The sequence below is a fragment of the Polistes dominula genome, unplaced genomic scaffold (assembly GCF_049000335.1).
Source record: "Polistes dominula isolate Pdom_NZ unplaced genomic scaffold, Pdom_raw_medaka contig_77, whole genome shotgun sequence".
Lineage (NCBI taxonomy): Eukaryota > Metazoa > Arthropoda > Insecta > Hymenoptera > Vespidae > Polistes > Polistes dominula.
The window spans coordinates 7,787,866-7,803,710 of NW_028301152.1; the positions used below are offsets into that span (position 1 = coordinate 7,787,866).

The 15,845-nt window shown below is 26.4% G+C and overlaps 2 protein-coding genes across 2 annotated transcripts in view; both read right to left on the reverse strand.

The window, feature by feature from the left end:
• The window catches only part of Vmat (Vesicular monoamine transporter), a 35,095-nt gene extending 34,679 nt beyond the window's left edge, over nucleotides 1-416 (reverse strand). The window contains exon 1 of the mRNA XM_015325811.2: nucleotides 181-416. The gene's annotated coding sequence lies outside the window, so the exon portion shown is untranslated. The remainder of the gene's footprint in view (nucleotides 1-180) is intronic.
• A 10,671-nt stretch (nucleotides 417-11,087) lies between these two features.
• On the reverse strand, nucleotides 11,088-14,272 carry LOC107068871 (odorant receptor 49b). The gene is made up of 5 exons (XM_089178030.1): nucleotides 13,360-14,272; nucleotides 12,572-12,671; nucleotides 12,383-12,478; nucleotides 11,697-11,852; nucleotides 11,088-11,609 (listed from the first exon to the last, which is right to left on the reverse strand). Exons 1-5 carry the CDS (start codon nucleotides 14,169-14,171, stop codon nucleotides 11,559-11,561), a joined length of 1,215 nt encoding a protein of 404 aa, XP_089034156.1. The 5' UTR covers nucleotides 14,172-14,272; the 3' UTR covers nucleotides 11,088-11,558.
• Between the last annotated feature and the right edge of the window lie 1,573 nt (nucleotides 14,273-15,845).

The window sequence follows — 15,845 nt, forward strand, 5'->3', positions numbered from 1 at the left end:
ACGAAGAAACAATAAGTGCAACAAAACGCAAGTTAAGAATAAAATTGACTATGTTATTTTCCAACAATTTCTTTCAAATATAATAAAAATAAATTGTAAAATTTCAAATTACTGAATAAAAATAAATATAGAGAAGAAAAAAAAGGATGGAAAAGAAAAGAAAGAATCGAAAGTACTTACCCCGAAGTTGAAGAGAACGTTAGACGGGATTAAAAAGTCCGTGTTAATCTAGGATACAGTCAGAAGTTGTTGTTAGTTGAATCAGCCTTCGTGGAAATGCGGTGCTCCCAGATGGAAACCCCACAGCCGATTGATAGCGATAAGAGCGATAAGGGTGCATCTCACCCCGGTGTTTCCGGCTCGGGGCCGTCGCTCTACCCACCGTCGTCTGCGTCTCTCTGCGTCTGCTTCTTCAGCTTCCTCTTCTCAATCCTCGAGGAATGGTCGCGCGCGTCAAAAGTTCACTTGGGCGCATGCACCAAACCAACTACCGAACTAACCCAACGAACACGAACGTACCATCCTTCATCCCCCACTATTTTATTCTTGCTAACTGTATAGACGATAAAATCACCTACTCTCCTATTACTTATGTTCCAGTTTTATCAAACAGTATGGTTAGTCAATGATTTCAATATTTGGATATTTATAATAGGATTTAATGATTGCATTTTAAATTTGTTGATATTTCAATTATATTGCTTTAAGGTTTTGTTTGGTGGAAATTATTTAAGAATTGGGTGTATATATTATAACTTTTGTCAATGATTTCTTGAAAGAAATAATATTTGGATATTTATATTAGGATTCAATGATTTTATTTTTAATTTGTTTATATTTCAGTTATATTTCTTTAAGATATTATTTTGTGGAAATTATATAATAATCGGGTGAGATTATATTGCAATTATTTTAAGGGAGATTCTATGAAATAATTAGTTAACAATTTTATTTTGGTGTATTATCTAGAATAAAAAAATTAAAAAATTTGGTTTTAAATTTGAGTATATTTGAATTTTTATTATTAGAGAATTATTTTCTAGAGATTATAATGGAAGATTATATTTAAACTCTTCTTATTGCATTCCATGGAACAATTATTTAATTATTTTCTTTCATAATAATACGTAATATTTAACGATTCAATAATATAAATTAAAAATTTGTTTTCATTTTTGCGTATTATTAAATTATTTTCATAAAAATCATGTTTAGTATTCGTATCCTGTATTATCTTAATTAATTTTTATAATTATGTTAAAACAAAACCAATAGATTAATTGTATTATAATTAACGGAATGGTGATTAATTAAATGAAATATTAGGAAAAATTACTTAGAAAGGAATAATAGACTATTAAAATTCTGACGCTTATGGTCGAGAAATGAGAACATCTAAGTATAGTAAAGGAATGTAATGTGCGACCAAAAGGAATGCAAAGATTCCGAAGAATTCTCGATATGAAGGGATCCCTGAGCTTGAACTGGCTCTTTATTAAGATGCCTTTTATCACGTACCACTACAAATCGAAATACGTCGATTTTGAGTACATCATGCTCATAAATGATTCCATGAAAAATTGTCATTTTAACATTAAAGTATATTTAAAGGGTTATTCATTCAAATATCCATGCATTTTTTTTCAATAAATTTTATTATGAAAAGAATCGTTGAACAATATTTACGTAACACGTGATCCTTATAAATGTTGAATGAAAATAAAAACTCGAATAAAAATTGTCTCTAAAATTTGATAACATAATTAATCAATAAGATTAATTAATTTTTCATTGCTTATTTTATTGATAATTGAATTATATTTTTATCTTAATGTGTGGCTTTGAAGCTTAAAAAGGGCTCTGCTGATTTTTAGTAAATTATTATATATAACACAATAAAAATAACAATTAATATAATATAATATATAATATAATATTTATAATTATTTAATATGTAAATAACAATTGTTTTATTTATTTGAATCTTTTTCTTTTTGAAATGATAGAAAAGTTGAAAATAATATCTTGAAAATGGTATCTAATTTTTATTATTCACTGACAATGAAAAAATCATCTTGGATTTCCACATATCATCGGCTTTGGGATTCAGTAATTCTTTATGTCTTCTTTTTTATGGCTTCTACGTGATCAGAAAAATTATTCTACTCGTTGAGAGTTTACTTTCGAAAACATTGGAATGATCAGCAAAACTTTTCGTCAGGACACCTTTCGTCAAAATAATAATTTCAATATATTTGTGTATAAAAATTTATGTATTTAGTTCTGAAATCCTTGCAATTTGATCGTCAAACTTTTTTGAACACCATTTATCAAAATAATAATTTCAATATATTTGTGTATAAAAATTCATGTATTTAGTTTTGAATTATAATAAAAATAATTAATGAATAATTGCATATAAATTTAAAAAAGTTTTTCTATTACCACCTGTGGAGTCGACGTCTCGGGAAGGTGACATATAAATTCCAGGCACAGAAAGCGAACTCACTTGTTGATTTTATCAAGCTCCCGGGAGGAAAACACGCGAGGTAGAGTGCAACTTGTTGCTAAAACTGAATCCTCTTCGTTGAGCCGATTTGGTATAGTAGTAGTTGACGTCACACACACATATACACACATCGTGCGCACGCGTTTATTATAAATAATCGTCTTAAAGGTGCGATAAACTGAAATGGATAAAAAAGAAACTTTTTTTCAAAGTGAAGTCACAATTACGGATACACAGGTACAAATAATTAGCAATTGAATGGTCCATTGTTCAAGAATTGAATTCATTAAATGAAAAAAAAGTTTAGCAAAGTTTAAATGGTTCTATTGTTATGCAATGAGAATTAAAAATAAAAGAACAGTGTTCATTGGAATTTTATAAACTGGAAAGTTTATTTAAAAGGATTGTGATTTTATTTTGTTGAAATAATTAAATATGATTCATAAATAGTATAAATAAATAATTAGGATTATATTAATTAATATAAAAAGGTATTAGCTTGATTTAATATTTTTTTTTTATAATAAATTAATATAATTTATATTTTAACAGATAGATAAGATAAGATAATCTTTATTTAACCCAGCTTTACAGCCATGTGGTGTGACTTGGTTTACATTTTTGCATTCTTCACTCATCCATCCACTTCTCTTCATTCATCCATCCCACTCATTCCTTATTGCTTCTCCTGCTTGCATCATCCCTAGGCCTGTCTCTCTTCTTCTCCCTTTGTCATGTTCTCTGCAAATCCTCCTCTGTTTCTTCACATATCTCAACCATCCCTCCACCTTTTCGTTCATTTTCCCCTCTAAAATTTCTTCTTCCTTCAAGTCTGTTCTTTCAAGCTTCGTGCAACCTTCCATCAGGTGCCTCAATGTCCCAGCCTCTACACCGCATAGTGCACACTTCCTCTTGCGCTCATCTAGCCAATACTTATTGCACTCCTCTAGGTTTCCATATCTCGCCCTCGCTATTAATCTCTGGCTTCCTCCTCTCCTACACCTGTTGAGGTATTCTGGTCTTGTGGCCGATATTATCCTTTTATACTTCCTGTTGTACCTCGCTTCGTCTATCTTGTTGGTTTGCAGTTGGCCCTGTGTTTCTCTGTCCCTTTCCTTGAGACTTACATTTATAATTGTACTTACATTTTCTTCCTGTTGCCTCCATCTATTTATATTCTAATAATTTTAATTTATTATTTAATGCATCAATATTTTAATAACATTTGTAATTGTAATATAAAAATTTATACAGATTAAATAATTAATTATTTATTGATCAAAATTTAATTAGTTAAAATGTATATTTGAAATAAAATTAAATATTTTGTATAATATATTAATAAATTATTTGTCATATTAAACTTAAAATATGTTAACACATTTAGCATTTTTTTAGCATATTTTATTTGTATAAATGGTATACATTTGCTTGCATATATTTATCATGTTTCATAAACATCGAAATTTTAATTTTGTTGCAATTCTGTATTTTGTATTTGTAAACTTATTTTTTTTTAATTTTTTATGACGAAATTTAGAAAGGTAGGAAAGAAGGAAGGAATAAAGAAAGTAAAGGAATGGTGATAAGTTGAAAAAAGAAAGAAAATAGAATGAACAATGAGAGAAAGGAATAAAAAAATAAAATAATAGAAATCATCGGATAAAAGTTTAGGACGTTGAAGGACCCCCTGGGAGTTGTTCCGCCTTTAGGGTTTATTGACTTGAAAATCTTGACTTGATTTTGATAATGATAAGTGTCCCTCCTTCATTGAGAACTCAGTAGATCGCAAAATGAAAGAAAATACAAATATTTCATCTGATTTAAACGAATTTTTTGGTGTCAATGATTGAAACGTTTCTATTTTCTATCCAAATGAATGATAACCAACTGTTCAGAATTAAAATCGTGTTTTGTGATTTTTTTTTAACATCCTTGAATATCTCAATTCGTTCATTTGAATTTATTTTTTTATTTACAGGTGTTTGGATTCTGTTATTCGTTGCAAGAGATGCAAAATTTTTCAGAATTTTTATTCAAAGTTCAAATCTTTGCGATAAACTGTTAACAAAAAAAGGAAGAGAAAAATGTGAATATTAATTTTTAATTTAATTTTAATTTAATATTAATTTTTATAGTTAATAAAATTTAATTAATAACAAATTTAAATAATTTATATTTAATTTATTACACAAAAAAATTAATTATCATCGTCGAAGTTTGACAAATCAATTTTTATGGAAAGAAAATACTAAAAAGTTTGTTCTTTTTATTGAAATTTAAAATCAAGGTTTTCATATTCCGGACAATATTTGAAACACGTGTATGTGTGTATGTATATATGACGTTTTGACGAAAGTAAGACGATCAGTAGACGAATCAAGACGCGTCGTGAAAGATTCGTTAAGCAAAGCAGAGACCAAGGGAGGGCCAGAAGGGTGTATAATCGAATCGGCGTGCAACTTCAGCCGTTGGAAGTGAATAGAATTCAATGAGCGAATACACTATTTACAAGAGAGACGGAAAGAGACGAGAAACATACATATATATTTACACACACACACATACCACAAAAGCAAGAAGGTATTATGAACACTTTCTAAGTTTCCTAACTTTGATCTAACTTCTTATCAAGGAGATAAAACGATTTTAAGATAAAATAAAGGATTATAAATTTCGTTGGGTTGTTCAACAAGTTTTTACCAAATTAAATATCTTTTTTTAAATTTAAAAATTTGAAAAAATGTCAAAAAATCGGCATGAACTTTTTGGGAAGCCATTACGAACTGCCAATGAAGAGAGTTCGTGCCGATTTGCAGAATGTCAATCAATTTTTTGGTTTAATATTTTGATTTTGAATTAGTTAGCTTACCGTTTACGTTAAAAATAGTTTTTCTTTTTTTTTTTCTTCTTTTCATGGGACGATAATGAGAAAGCAAAGAAGAAGTTTTTAATCCTGATTGTTTCGCCATCTTGAAAGTGGGGTTAATTGAAAGGTTTTCTTCTAGACAGTGATGATCATCGTCCACTTGGCATTGAATTACTTTAACTTTAACTTTGACTAGAAAATTTTCATTGATATCGGGTTTTAGTATTTTCTTTCTTCCTTCTTCCTACCATGATGACGAGATGGTAACGATTAGTCTGATTTGGATTGTTTGTTTATGCCAATTCATGTCGTTGTTATGGTAATGCAGTGTTTGAGAAATGGACGATCGATTTATTTGTTTTCTTTCACTATTTTTAGTTTCTAATTTGTCTTCTATTTGTTATTTTCATTTTTCTATCGGGTTGGCTAAAAAATAGCATTGTAATTTGTAGTATTACGGGGACTGAAAAGTAATGTCATTATCGTTACTACGCATGACAAATTATTTCTAATATTTTCAAACAAAAAAACGATTGATGATTTTTATCGTTACGATATTACAAATTTAAATACCAGATAGAAAAAAGTTGTTGATAACGTGATTAATTAATTTAATTATTGATTAATAATAAAAACTTGTTTGAAAAATTGATTTGTTTGAATTTTAAAGTTAAAAAGTAACATTACTTTCTGGTCCACCTAATATTTTGTTTGATGAGAATAGATTATAAATGTTTCAATGTAATTTATTTTGTATGTGTGAAGTATATAATTATTTTAATTAAAAGAAAATTCCTTATTTATTAATAGTATTGGTATGTTTTTTTACTATTATTTTAATTTTTATTTAAATTATCAATTTAATTTATTAATTAAATTATTAAACTAAATTATATTTAATTATACTTTTTATTTGTTTTTGTTATCAGTGTATTTATTACCAACAAAATTTCTAAATTTTTCAATAATCTAATTTCGGATCATTCAATAAAAAATAAAACTAGAATTACTTCGAAATATTTATAGTACTTTAAAAATTATTTATCCTAATTTAAAATATTTCTAAATATTTACTAAATTTCGATATATATTATATATATATATATATTAGGGTGGGTCAAAAAAATGACTTTTTTTTAACAATAATATAACAATCCTTTTCACTATATTTAAAAAAATAATCTCTCCATCTCAAACATATCCAAAAAAAAGCAACCACCTCGAATTTATTCAATACCATTCATTAATACCAACCAACAAAATACCATTTACCAATCGATAACGATTGCAAAGAAAAAAATAAAAAACAAAACAACGCCAATACTCACAAAGAGGGGGAAAAAAGAAGTAAGTTAAAAAAAAAACATAAAATAAAAAAAAATAAAATGAGGCTGGTAGAATATCTTACAGCGGTATCGATGTTGTCTGTATATTCGAGTAAAGATTTCTCAGGGTTAAAAAGTAGTCACCAGGCAAAATGGATTTCATTAACTCTCGAGGATCGTACATCTCCGTTGAAGTTCGTCGAACACTCGCTAAGAAGCCTCCCCTTTTCTTCTTCTTCTTCATCTTCTTCACTTCGTCATTGGCATTTCTTTCTCTGTCTTTCTACTTCACCCTCTCACCTTTCACTTCTCTCGATTCTTGATTCTTCAGATTCCTCATCTTCCCTCATTTCTTCCCATGTCACTTTCTCAGCACCTCATCTTCCAATGTACTTACCAATCAACCCCTTCGTCCCCCTTCACCCTTTCGATTCTCAATTCTTCAGTCTCCTCATTCTTACCCATCCCTTCCTAAGTCACTTTTTCACCTCCCCCTCCACACTGTACTCACTACTCAACCTTTCACCCCTCCAATATACTCACTACTCAAGCCCTTCTTGATTCTTAAATCATCCCCATCTTCTTCCATTTCTACCAACGTCACTTTATCAGCCCATCACCTTCTGAACTCGGCCCCCTCCTCATCCCTCCCAACACCTATTCCTCATTTAACCTTCTTCTTAGGTCTCGTGTGCCAGTATCATCACCTACGTCGGGGATCGCGGAATTTCTTTATTGTGCGAACTACATTGAGTACTGAGCTGACTATATCAGAGAACGACGGACTAGTATTTCTCTTTTCCTCTCTTTCACCCTTTCATCCTTTTCACCATTCCTTTCTTTCTTCATCTTCGTTCTTTCCTTGCTTGCTTCCTTCTTTCCTTCCAGTAGCAGGAGCAACCCTTCTAAAGGGCTGTTCGTGGCAGGCAGACTCTTTTCTCATTTCAACCAACCACCCACACCCCTCCCCTATTCTACTCCCTACCACTCACTTCCATCAACACATCTTCGTCTCTTGCAATTAATTCTAAAGTGAATTGCTATTTTTCTCTTTTTTTATTTCTTATCTTTCTCTTTCTCTTTTTCGTTGTGTTCTTTATTAAGTTTTTTATTTTCAGTTCGAATATACATGTACTCGAATTTTTTTGGTTTAACATTATATCAGTTGCAACAAGGTTACATCAGGTAAAATTGAAGGAAAGTTAAATTATAAGTTGTTTGGTATTTTAAATTATTAATTGGGATTAGTTTACACGTGTTGTTGGAATTTTTAAATTGTTTCAAATATTAGTGATGTTTATTTAAAAGAATTCTCAGTAAATAAAATATTCTATTACGTATTATTTATTTAATTATAAAATATTTAATATTTGTTGTCCTATGATTTATTTTAATAATAAAATATAAACTTTATTATTTTTCGAATAAAATAAAAATAATATTTTTAATACAAAATATAATATAAAATAGTATCTTTTATTTACTTAAATTTAAAAAATACTAGAAACTATTAATAGAAAATACTTAAAATTAAAAATTATTAATATTCCAATTATTACTTAATAAATTATTAATTTTTTCTTATTAAATTAAATATAAACGAATAAATATTATGATATTATTAATCATTAATAAACCAAAAGTTTTGATAAAATTACATATTTTCAATGACTGATATAATCAAAAATAAATAACATTATTAATTTAATAAATATAACGAAATAAATATTGTTAAATTATTTATTGATCAATTATTCAATACTTTGTTAAATACACGATTGATCAATTTCTTTTTTAGAAACAACTGGAATGTTCGTATATTAGGATCATTGATCGAACTATCATAAGATAAAGTTGATATTTTGGAAGGGGAAAAGTAAGAATAGGGGTAGGGGGTAGATAGGTGAAGGAAGAGGGTGGAATATTTGGTGTAAAGAAAAAGAAAGAAATAGTAGAATGGTGTGAAGGTTTATACGAGAAGGTTTCAGATGGATCGCGGCAAATATAACAAGATTACAGGAGAACTCACTTATCCTGTAATTGCTGAAGAGAAAGAAAGAAAGTACAAGAGAAAGAAAGAGAGAGAAAGAGAGAGAGAAGAAGAGAGGAAAATACTAAAACTGGGATGTCTGTGATTCGTTTCGCAGGATCTCTTATCCTTTGAGTGGCAACGAAAATAGAATCTTATTAGATAAAATTCAAAAGAAATTTCGAGCTATAAAATAATCATTGCCATTTGTTACGTCGATATTTATTATCAAATCCAAAAATAAATAAGTGGAATAATCATAACATTAATCGAATATGATTTAAATAACTAACTAATGGTAGAAATCATTTTCTGCTTAACAAATATTCCAATTAATTATCATTTATTTAAAAAAATACCAATCAATAACATTTCAGAATTGATGAAATAAATAAAAGTGCATTGCCCTAATTTTCCCTACCTACATTCTCTCTCTCTCTCTCTCTCTTCCTTTATTTTCAAATCCAGAAATAAACAAGAAGAAGGACCAATATTAATCGAATTTGATTTGATGACAGACAACATTCCTGCTTAGCCGATAGTCCAGACGATTTATCAAAAAGTTCGATAGCTTCTAGCAAACCTGTCTTATATATATATCTCTCTCTTTTTCTTTCTTTCTTTCATTCTTACTTTCTCTCTTTCTCTCTCATCTTTATTTATAATCCAACGAACAGACGGAGCAGTACTTTAGCAGAAGAATTGGATGGGATCTAGAAATGACCATCGGTCTCAGAGTTACTAGCTTTCCTCGTCTCGTGGGCGTTCTCATGAAAAGCAATGAGTTTCTTCTCTACCTTTCTCTTACCCACACCCTCCCCTTTCTCCACTGTTTTTCTCTTTTTTTTTTCTAGCTTTTTTCTATATCCAACAAGCCGATTTCAACGTTTATAGGGGCTCCTGTTTATTTACCGTGTCACTTGTGTTATAGTTTCACCTTATCTCGTATCTTCTTCTTCTTCTTCTTCTTATTATTATTTTTATTCTTCTACTTCTTTGTTTTTTATTAAAGTTATTGTGTGTACCTCGAGTATCTTATTTTGTTCACGATACGTTAAACGTACAATGAACGAAATAATAATCCAATTGTATAAAGGTTTTCATTGTCATTTTTATACGAAAGAACAAGGTTGTATCAAGATTGGGTCCAAGAGGGTTGATTTAATGTGAAAAAATAATAATTTAATATAACGTTTTATTTATAGGATTAATTTCTTATTGATTATGATCTTTGAACTATCGAATATCATTTGAATTTTGTCGATTATTTTGATTGATTGTCTTTATACGAACTTACGTTGATGAACATTGACAGTGAAATGATCTAATTTTATTTTTATATGAATTAGTATTATTTTACGAGTATTACTAACAATGTTTCTCTTTCCCTTTAAATTATTTTTCATTTAAAAAAAAAAGCAACATGTGAATGTATTTTTGATTATTTTAGAATACGTTGAATGATTTAGTTGAAATTTTCATGGGATTATCACGGCATAGTTTTTTGAGAGCATGGAGATTTAGGAAAAGAGATAGAAAGAGAATGAAAGAAAGTAAAATAGAACGTGATCATCGATAGCTAGGCCAATAGAATGTTTCCGATTCCAGTGTTATAATGATCGAAGCAAGCAACTTCTCAAGAAACGTGGCTTCTTTCCTTTTAGCCAATAATTATGGATTTCCTTTCTGAAATACTACTACTACTACTACTACTTTTCTACTTTCTTGAGTTTTTGTGTGTTTTTTTTTTTTTTTGGTTATTCAACATATTTTTTTTAGTAAATGATACACAAGAATAAAAAATATATTTTATGCTATGCAGATAAATTAAAGTATAATAATTTTATTATATTAAATAATTGTGAAAAGGTGTTTTCAATTTATATAGTGAATATTATTTAATATTTTTGTTTTTCTGAATATTTTTTTAAAAGATCATAGAATGTGTGATTATTTATATCGATCATTTATTATAATAAAAATATTAACAAATTTTGTGTTTATTTATAATTTTTTTTCTTTCTTTCTTTCTATAATCTTGATAATTAGTTTAATTTATTATTATAGTTTTATATTTAATTATAATAAATTGTAATTTAATTTATTATAATTTTTATAATAAATATAATATATAATTTAATTTATTATAACTTATATAAATATAATATATTTAATAATTATAATATTATAATATATTAATTATATTAATAATAAATATAATACATTATTATAATAATTATAATAAATTATATTTACTTTATTTGTTATTTAATTATAATACACCAAATATAAAAGAAATATAATAATGAATAAACAAACAAATAAATAACATATCTAAAACACTAATCTCATAAATATTAAAAGATATAATAAATAATTTGATAAATAACATCCTAGTTAAATATAAAATATCACGAGAAAAGAAAAAAATGAAATGAAATAAAAATTTCGGGTGGGTGAATTGAGAAAGGGAAAGAAAAAAGAAACGCTAAAGCAAAAGGAAAATGATCGATGCTCGACTTAACTCAAGAGCTACATCAAAAGCCTTTTCCTCTTTCTTTTTTTTTCTTACTGTCTTTCTCTTATAATTCGGACATTACTGTTTTTTTATTATCAAGGTCAAAGTTCGTTTAATTTTATCCCTTATCTGAATCATTTTCATCTGTTCATTCCATTCTTTTTACACGTACAACAAACACTAAATTCTGAATAGAAAAAAAAAACTATCGAGAAAAGACATTTTGTTTATAATATTATATTAAATTGTTTGTTTCTTAATAAGCAAATGCGAGATTAAAGTAGGATAAAAATTCATTCTTATCATTTTTAATTCATACTACTTATCACTGTAAAGAAAGAAGCAGCCGTTGAAATCATCTAAAACAAAATTTATGAATGATTTATTTTTTTATTTAAATTTCGCAAATTTTGTTTCTTTTGTTTGTTCTTTTTTGTATCACTTACAGAAGCAAAAGTTTCCAAGGACAGAGATGTGAATTTGCCAGCCGTTAAACGTACAGCTCTTTGAGATCTCATAATAATAATATTAATTGATCTTCTTAATTTTGTTGAATAATTGTACCAAGGCACCGAATAACTCGAATTAGCTATTGCAGCAGTCTAAAATAAAAAATTGAAACATAAATACAAAGTTTCCTAAAAGTAGACAGTTAAACTTAAATAAATATATACAAAGAGTCCTAAATAAATAAATATACACAAAGTGTCCTAAAATAGACAGTTAAACTTAAATAAATATATACAAAGTTTCCTAAATAAATAAATATATATAAATATATAAATAAATATATACAACCTATCCTAAAAGTAGACAGTTAAACTTTGATAGCTGAATTTTACATTAAAAAATAAGAACAAAGTGTTATGAGACTGTTAAATATAATATTACGAATAAATTTTTTGTTTATACATATGCAAAACCTTTAATGCAACCATTATAGTTTTTAATTTTTATTTATAATGAATTTGAAAAGATTTCTGTTACAGAAATGAGACTTACACACGAAGATGTTCATAAAAACTTGTGGTTATTTTCATATTAAATTTTCATATTAAATTTTACATTTGTTTTAGAATGAAATAAAATAAAATATTTGATTTTTAGTATTGATAATATAAGTATTACCAACCTCAAAAAGTAGTACATCTGGTGGCCAATTGCAAAGGAAAAGTTGTATTACTGCAATCAATACTTGTGTAGTATATTTGTACTTATCAGGGTCATTCTGCAACATGACATGAAAAATGACATAACAATCCAGAATCTTTTAAATGATTTTTATTTATTAATTAAATTTAATTAAATAATTTCATCTTACCCCAGCTAATTTAAATCCAACTAATGATATGTTGTAAGTACTGCCAATTAATTGTGTTAGGAACATGATGTTTGTTAATTCTTCGATGTTCTTACAAAATCTATACAAAAAAAATACAAAAATTTATTTCAAATATTTTACATCATGTATTTCAAAATATTTATTAATAATATTTAAATATTTAAATATTCAATATATTTATTTATGTTGTATTTTTTGATTAAAAATATTTATAATATTTTACTGCAATTTTAATTTGTATTAAAATACATTATTTTAATTACAATAATAATAATTATTTTTTTTCTTACAAGTCAAACATTTTTTTATTTAAAATATGTTAATCCAATAATTGTATCATAAATACAAATTTTTAAACAAAAATTTTGGTATATCAAACGTATCTTCCCAAAACAAAATATAACAAAAATGGGAACGTAAGTTTAACTAAGGTAAACTAAAAAAAAAAAAGATTATAAATATACCGAGATATGACGAAAAAGTGTTAGAGTATGATAGAATATAAGAAATGAAAAGTAAATCGTTGTAGAAATATTTTTTTCCAACAAAATCATCCTTCTCACTCTATCACTCATCCGTCTTCCTTTCTTTCTTTCTTTTTTCTTTTTTCTACAATCGTTACCTTTGATTACATTTGTTAAGCGAAAAATTTTGATAAATAAAAATAAATTTTAAATAATTTCGATTATTTCAAATGTATTTATTGTATCTAGATTTTAAGGACACCCTGTAAAATTACACACATACACATACATTAATATACTTACTCTAAAATCGTAATATGATAATTAACACAATTATTAAGTTTAATTTGAACATCTTTCAAAACAATGGATTGATGAAAATCCACAAAATCTTTGTCTTCAATGAACTCAGATTTCATATTTTCGTTCAACGACAACATTTTATTTTGTATTACTTTAAGATGTCCACAAGCAATTAAAATAAGAACTGGTCCAACGGTGTCTACACCAACACAAGTCAAACCAACATTAATCATGCTACTCAATTGAAAAACATAAGCAATCTCGAAATAAGGTGACTCGTGAACTTCAATTATAAAAGCGTATGGTAAATTACGTTGAACAGTTTCATTCGGATTATTTTCATCTACGTTTGGTGATACGAAAAGGCACGCAATTGCATAAAAAAAAATGGTAAAAGCACAACCGAATAAATAATAATACGTCAAACGTTTAGTTATGTTTGTACAATTACGAACAAAATGTTTTTCCGATTTATCCAATTCGATCCAAAGATTTTCACAAACGTTTAACATTCGTAAAAATTGCTCTCTTTTAATCCATAAAATGATGTAACGTGCTTGTCCACTTATTAAGGATATTATCATAGAAAAAAATTCTAAAGCAATGTCAACGTGTATTGTATTAACTATTTTAACAAATTCATAAGTGTAAGTAACTGAATAAGTTGTTAAAGAAAAAAATGCAATTATTGTGAGTAGATTGGTCCAATCGATGTTGAAAAATAGGGTTGTTTTGCACGGTATTATTCCGCTGAATTTTAAAAGAAACAAATTCACCGATATCACGTTTTTTCTGAACGAATCGGCAGACATTTTATTTTTTTTTCTATTTTGTATTTTAATATTTTTTTGTTTTTAATTCTTCTTTATTTTGTTGAAGTTTTTTATGAAATTTTATTCAATTATTGTGTTCTTCTTTTTTAATATCACAAAAAAAACGAATTGATATCACGAAGAACTAAAGAGTTACACTGTATCCGAATAAAAATCAGTTATGTGGTGAAGATAGAATTTTGCACCTGCGCAATTCCGTTTGTACCTTCGTGTTAACACTAACCCTTTACCAATATTTTCCAACTATAATAGTTCTTTTCCTAACTTACTTGTATTTGCTTACTCGAGTAAAGTTCCAATGTTTTTTTTTTGTGTTTCAATGCCCGACGGATGAAATTTCTGAACAAAAATCATTTCCTGTTGTATTTTTACGTATAAGTTGTTGATATTAAATGTATCTTCATGAATTGAATTATTATTTAATAAATAATTCAATTTTATGAATAATGGAAATTAAGAAATTTAGATATTTTTTTTTATATTATTTTTTTTGCAGTTTTTCTTTTTTATGATTTATTTAATAAAACATTGTTAAAATATATAATTGAAATTTTTTCTTCTTTTACGAATCTTTTACGTGAAACTTCTAAAATTATATTTTGTTCTTATTTCACAATATATAAATTTAAAAAAAATTAAATTGTCAATGTATTTAATATTTAAATTAATATTTATTAAAAAAAATAATTACTAATAATTAAAGTAGTATTAAAAAATTAGAATCACAAAATATAAATTAAGAAAAATCAAATTGTCAATGTATTTAATATTTAAATTTAATATTTATTAAAATAATAATTACTAATAATTAATAATTATTAGGAATTAAAAAAATTTAGTGTCCTTTTGTTTTGTAATTAATTATTTAATAAAACTTTGCCAAAATATATATTTCCGATTTTCTTATTTTAATGTACATAAAATAAAACTATTGAAAATATTTTACTTTTTATTATTATTTATTCTAAAATAATTATAAACATTATTATATTATTTATTAAAATTTTATTATCAATCTAAAAAAAATTAAACAACAATCGAACACTTCAGTTTTAAAATGGTAAAAAAATAATGTTCAATATAGAATCAATCTTTTATGCACTTAAACATTTTTTTCGTAAATTTTTCTTAGTAAATTTTTTTACAGTCGTCAATAAAAAAAAAAAACATATCAGACTTACTTTTACTATTTTTGGAAGAAAGTATTTGTTTCTGCTACGGAATTACTCTCTGACACGAAAGGAAAAATATCAAAGTTGACTTTTGATAAAAGAAAACTTTTACGATTGATATATACGTGTGTGTGTATATGTGAGATATAAACTAAAAGACTATAATTAATCGATCGTTTTGAGAATGAATAAATAAAAAGATCTTTCTGGAGATTAGTGTCTGGAATTGTATACAGATTTTCAGAAACACACTCTTCTTTTTTTATCAATCATTGATTTTAATTAATAATTTCAAGATAACTAAACCATGATAAATAATCTTTATGAATTTTCTAATAATTATTAATTTTGTTAGATAGATTATGCTCTTTGTTCTAGAAAGTAACATGGGGTAAACCACATTTACCATTAAACCTAATAATCCTTAAAAGCGTTTAGTATAATGAATCGTATTAACTAATTCACATTTATAAAATTACAT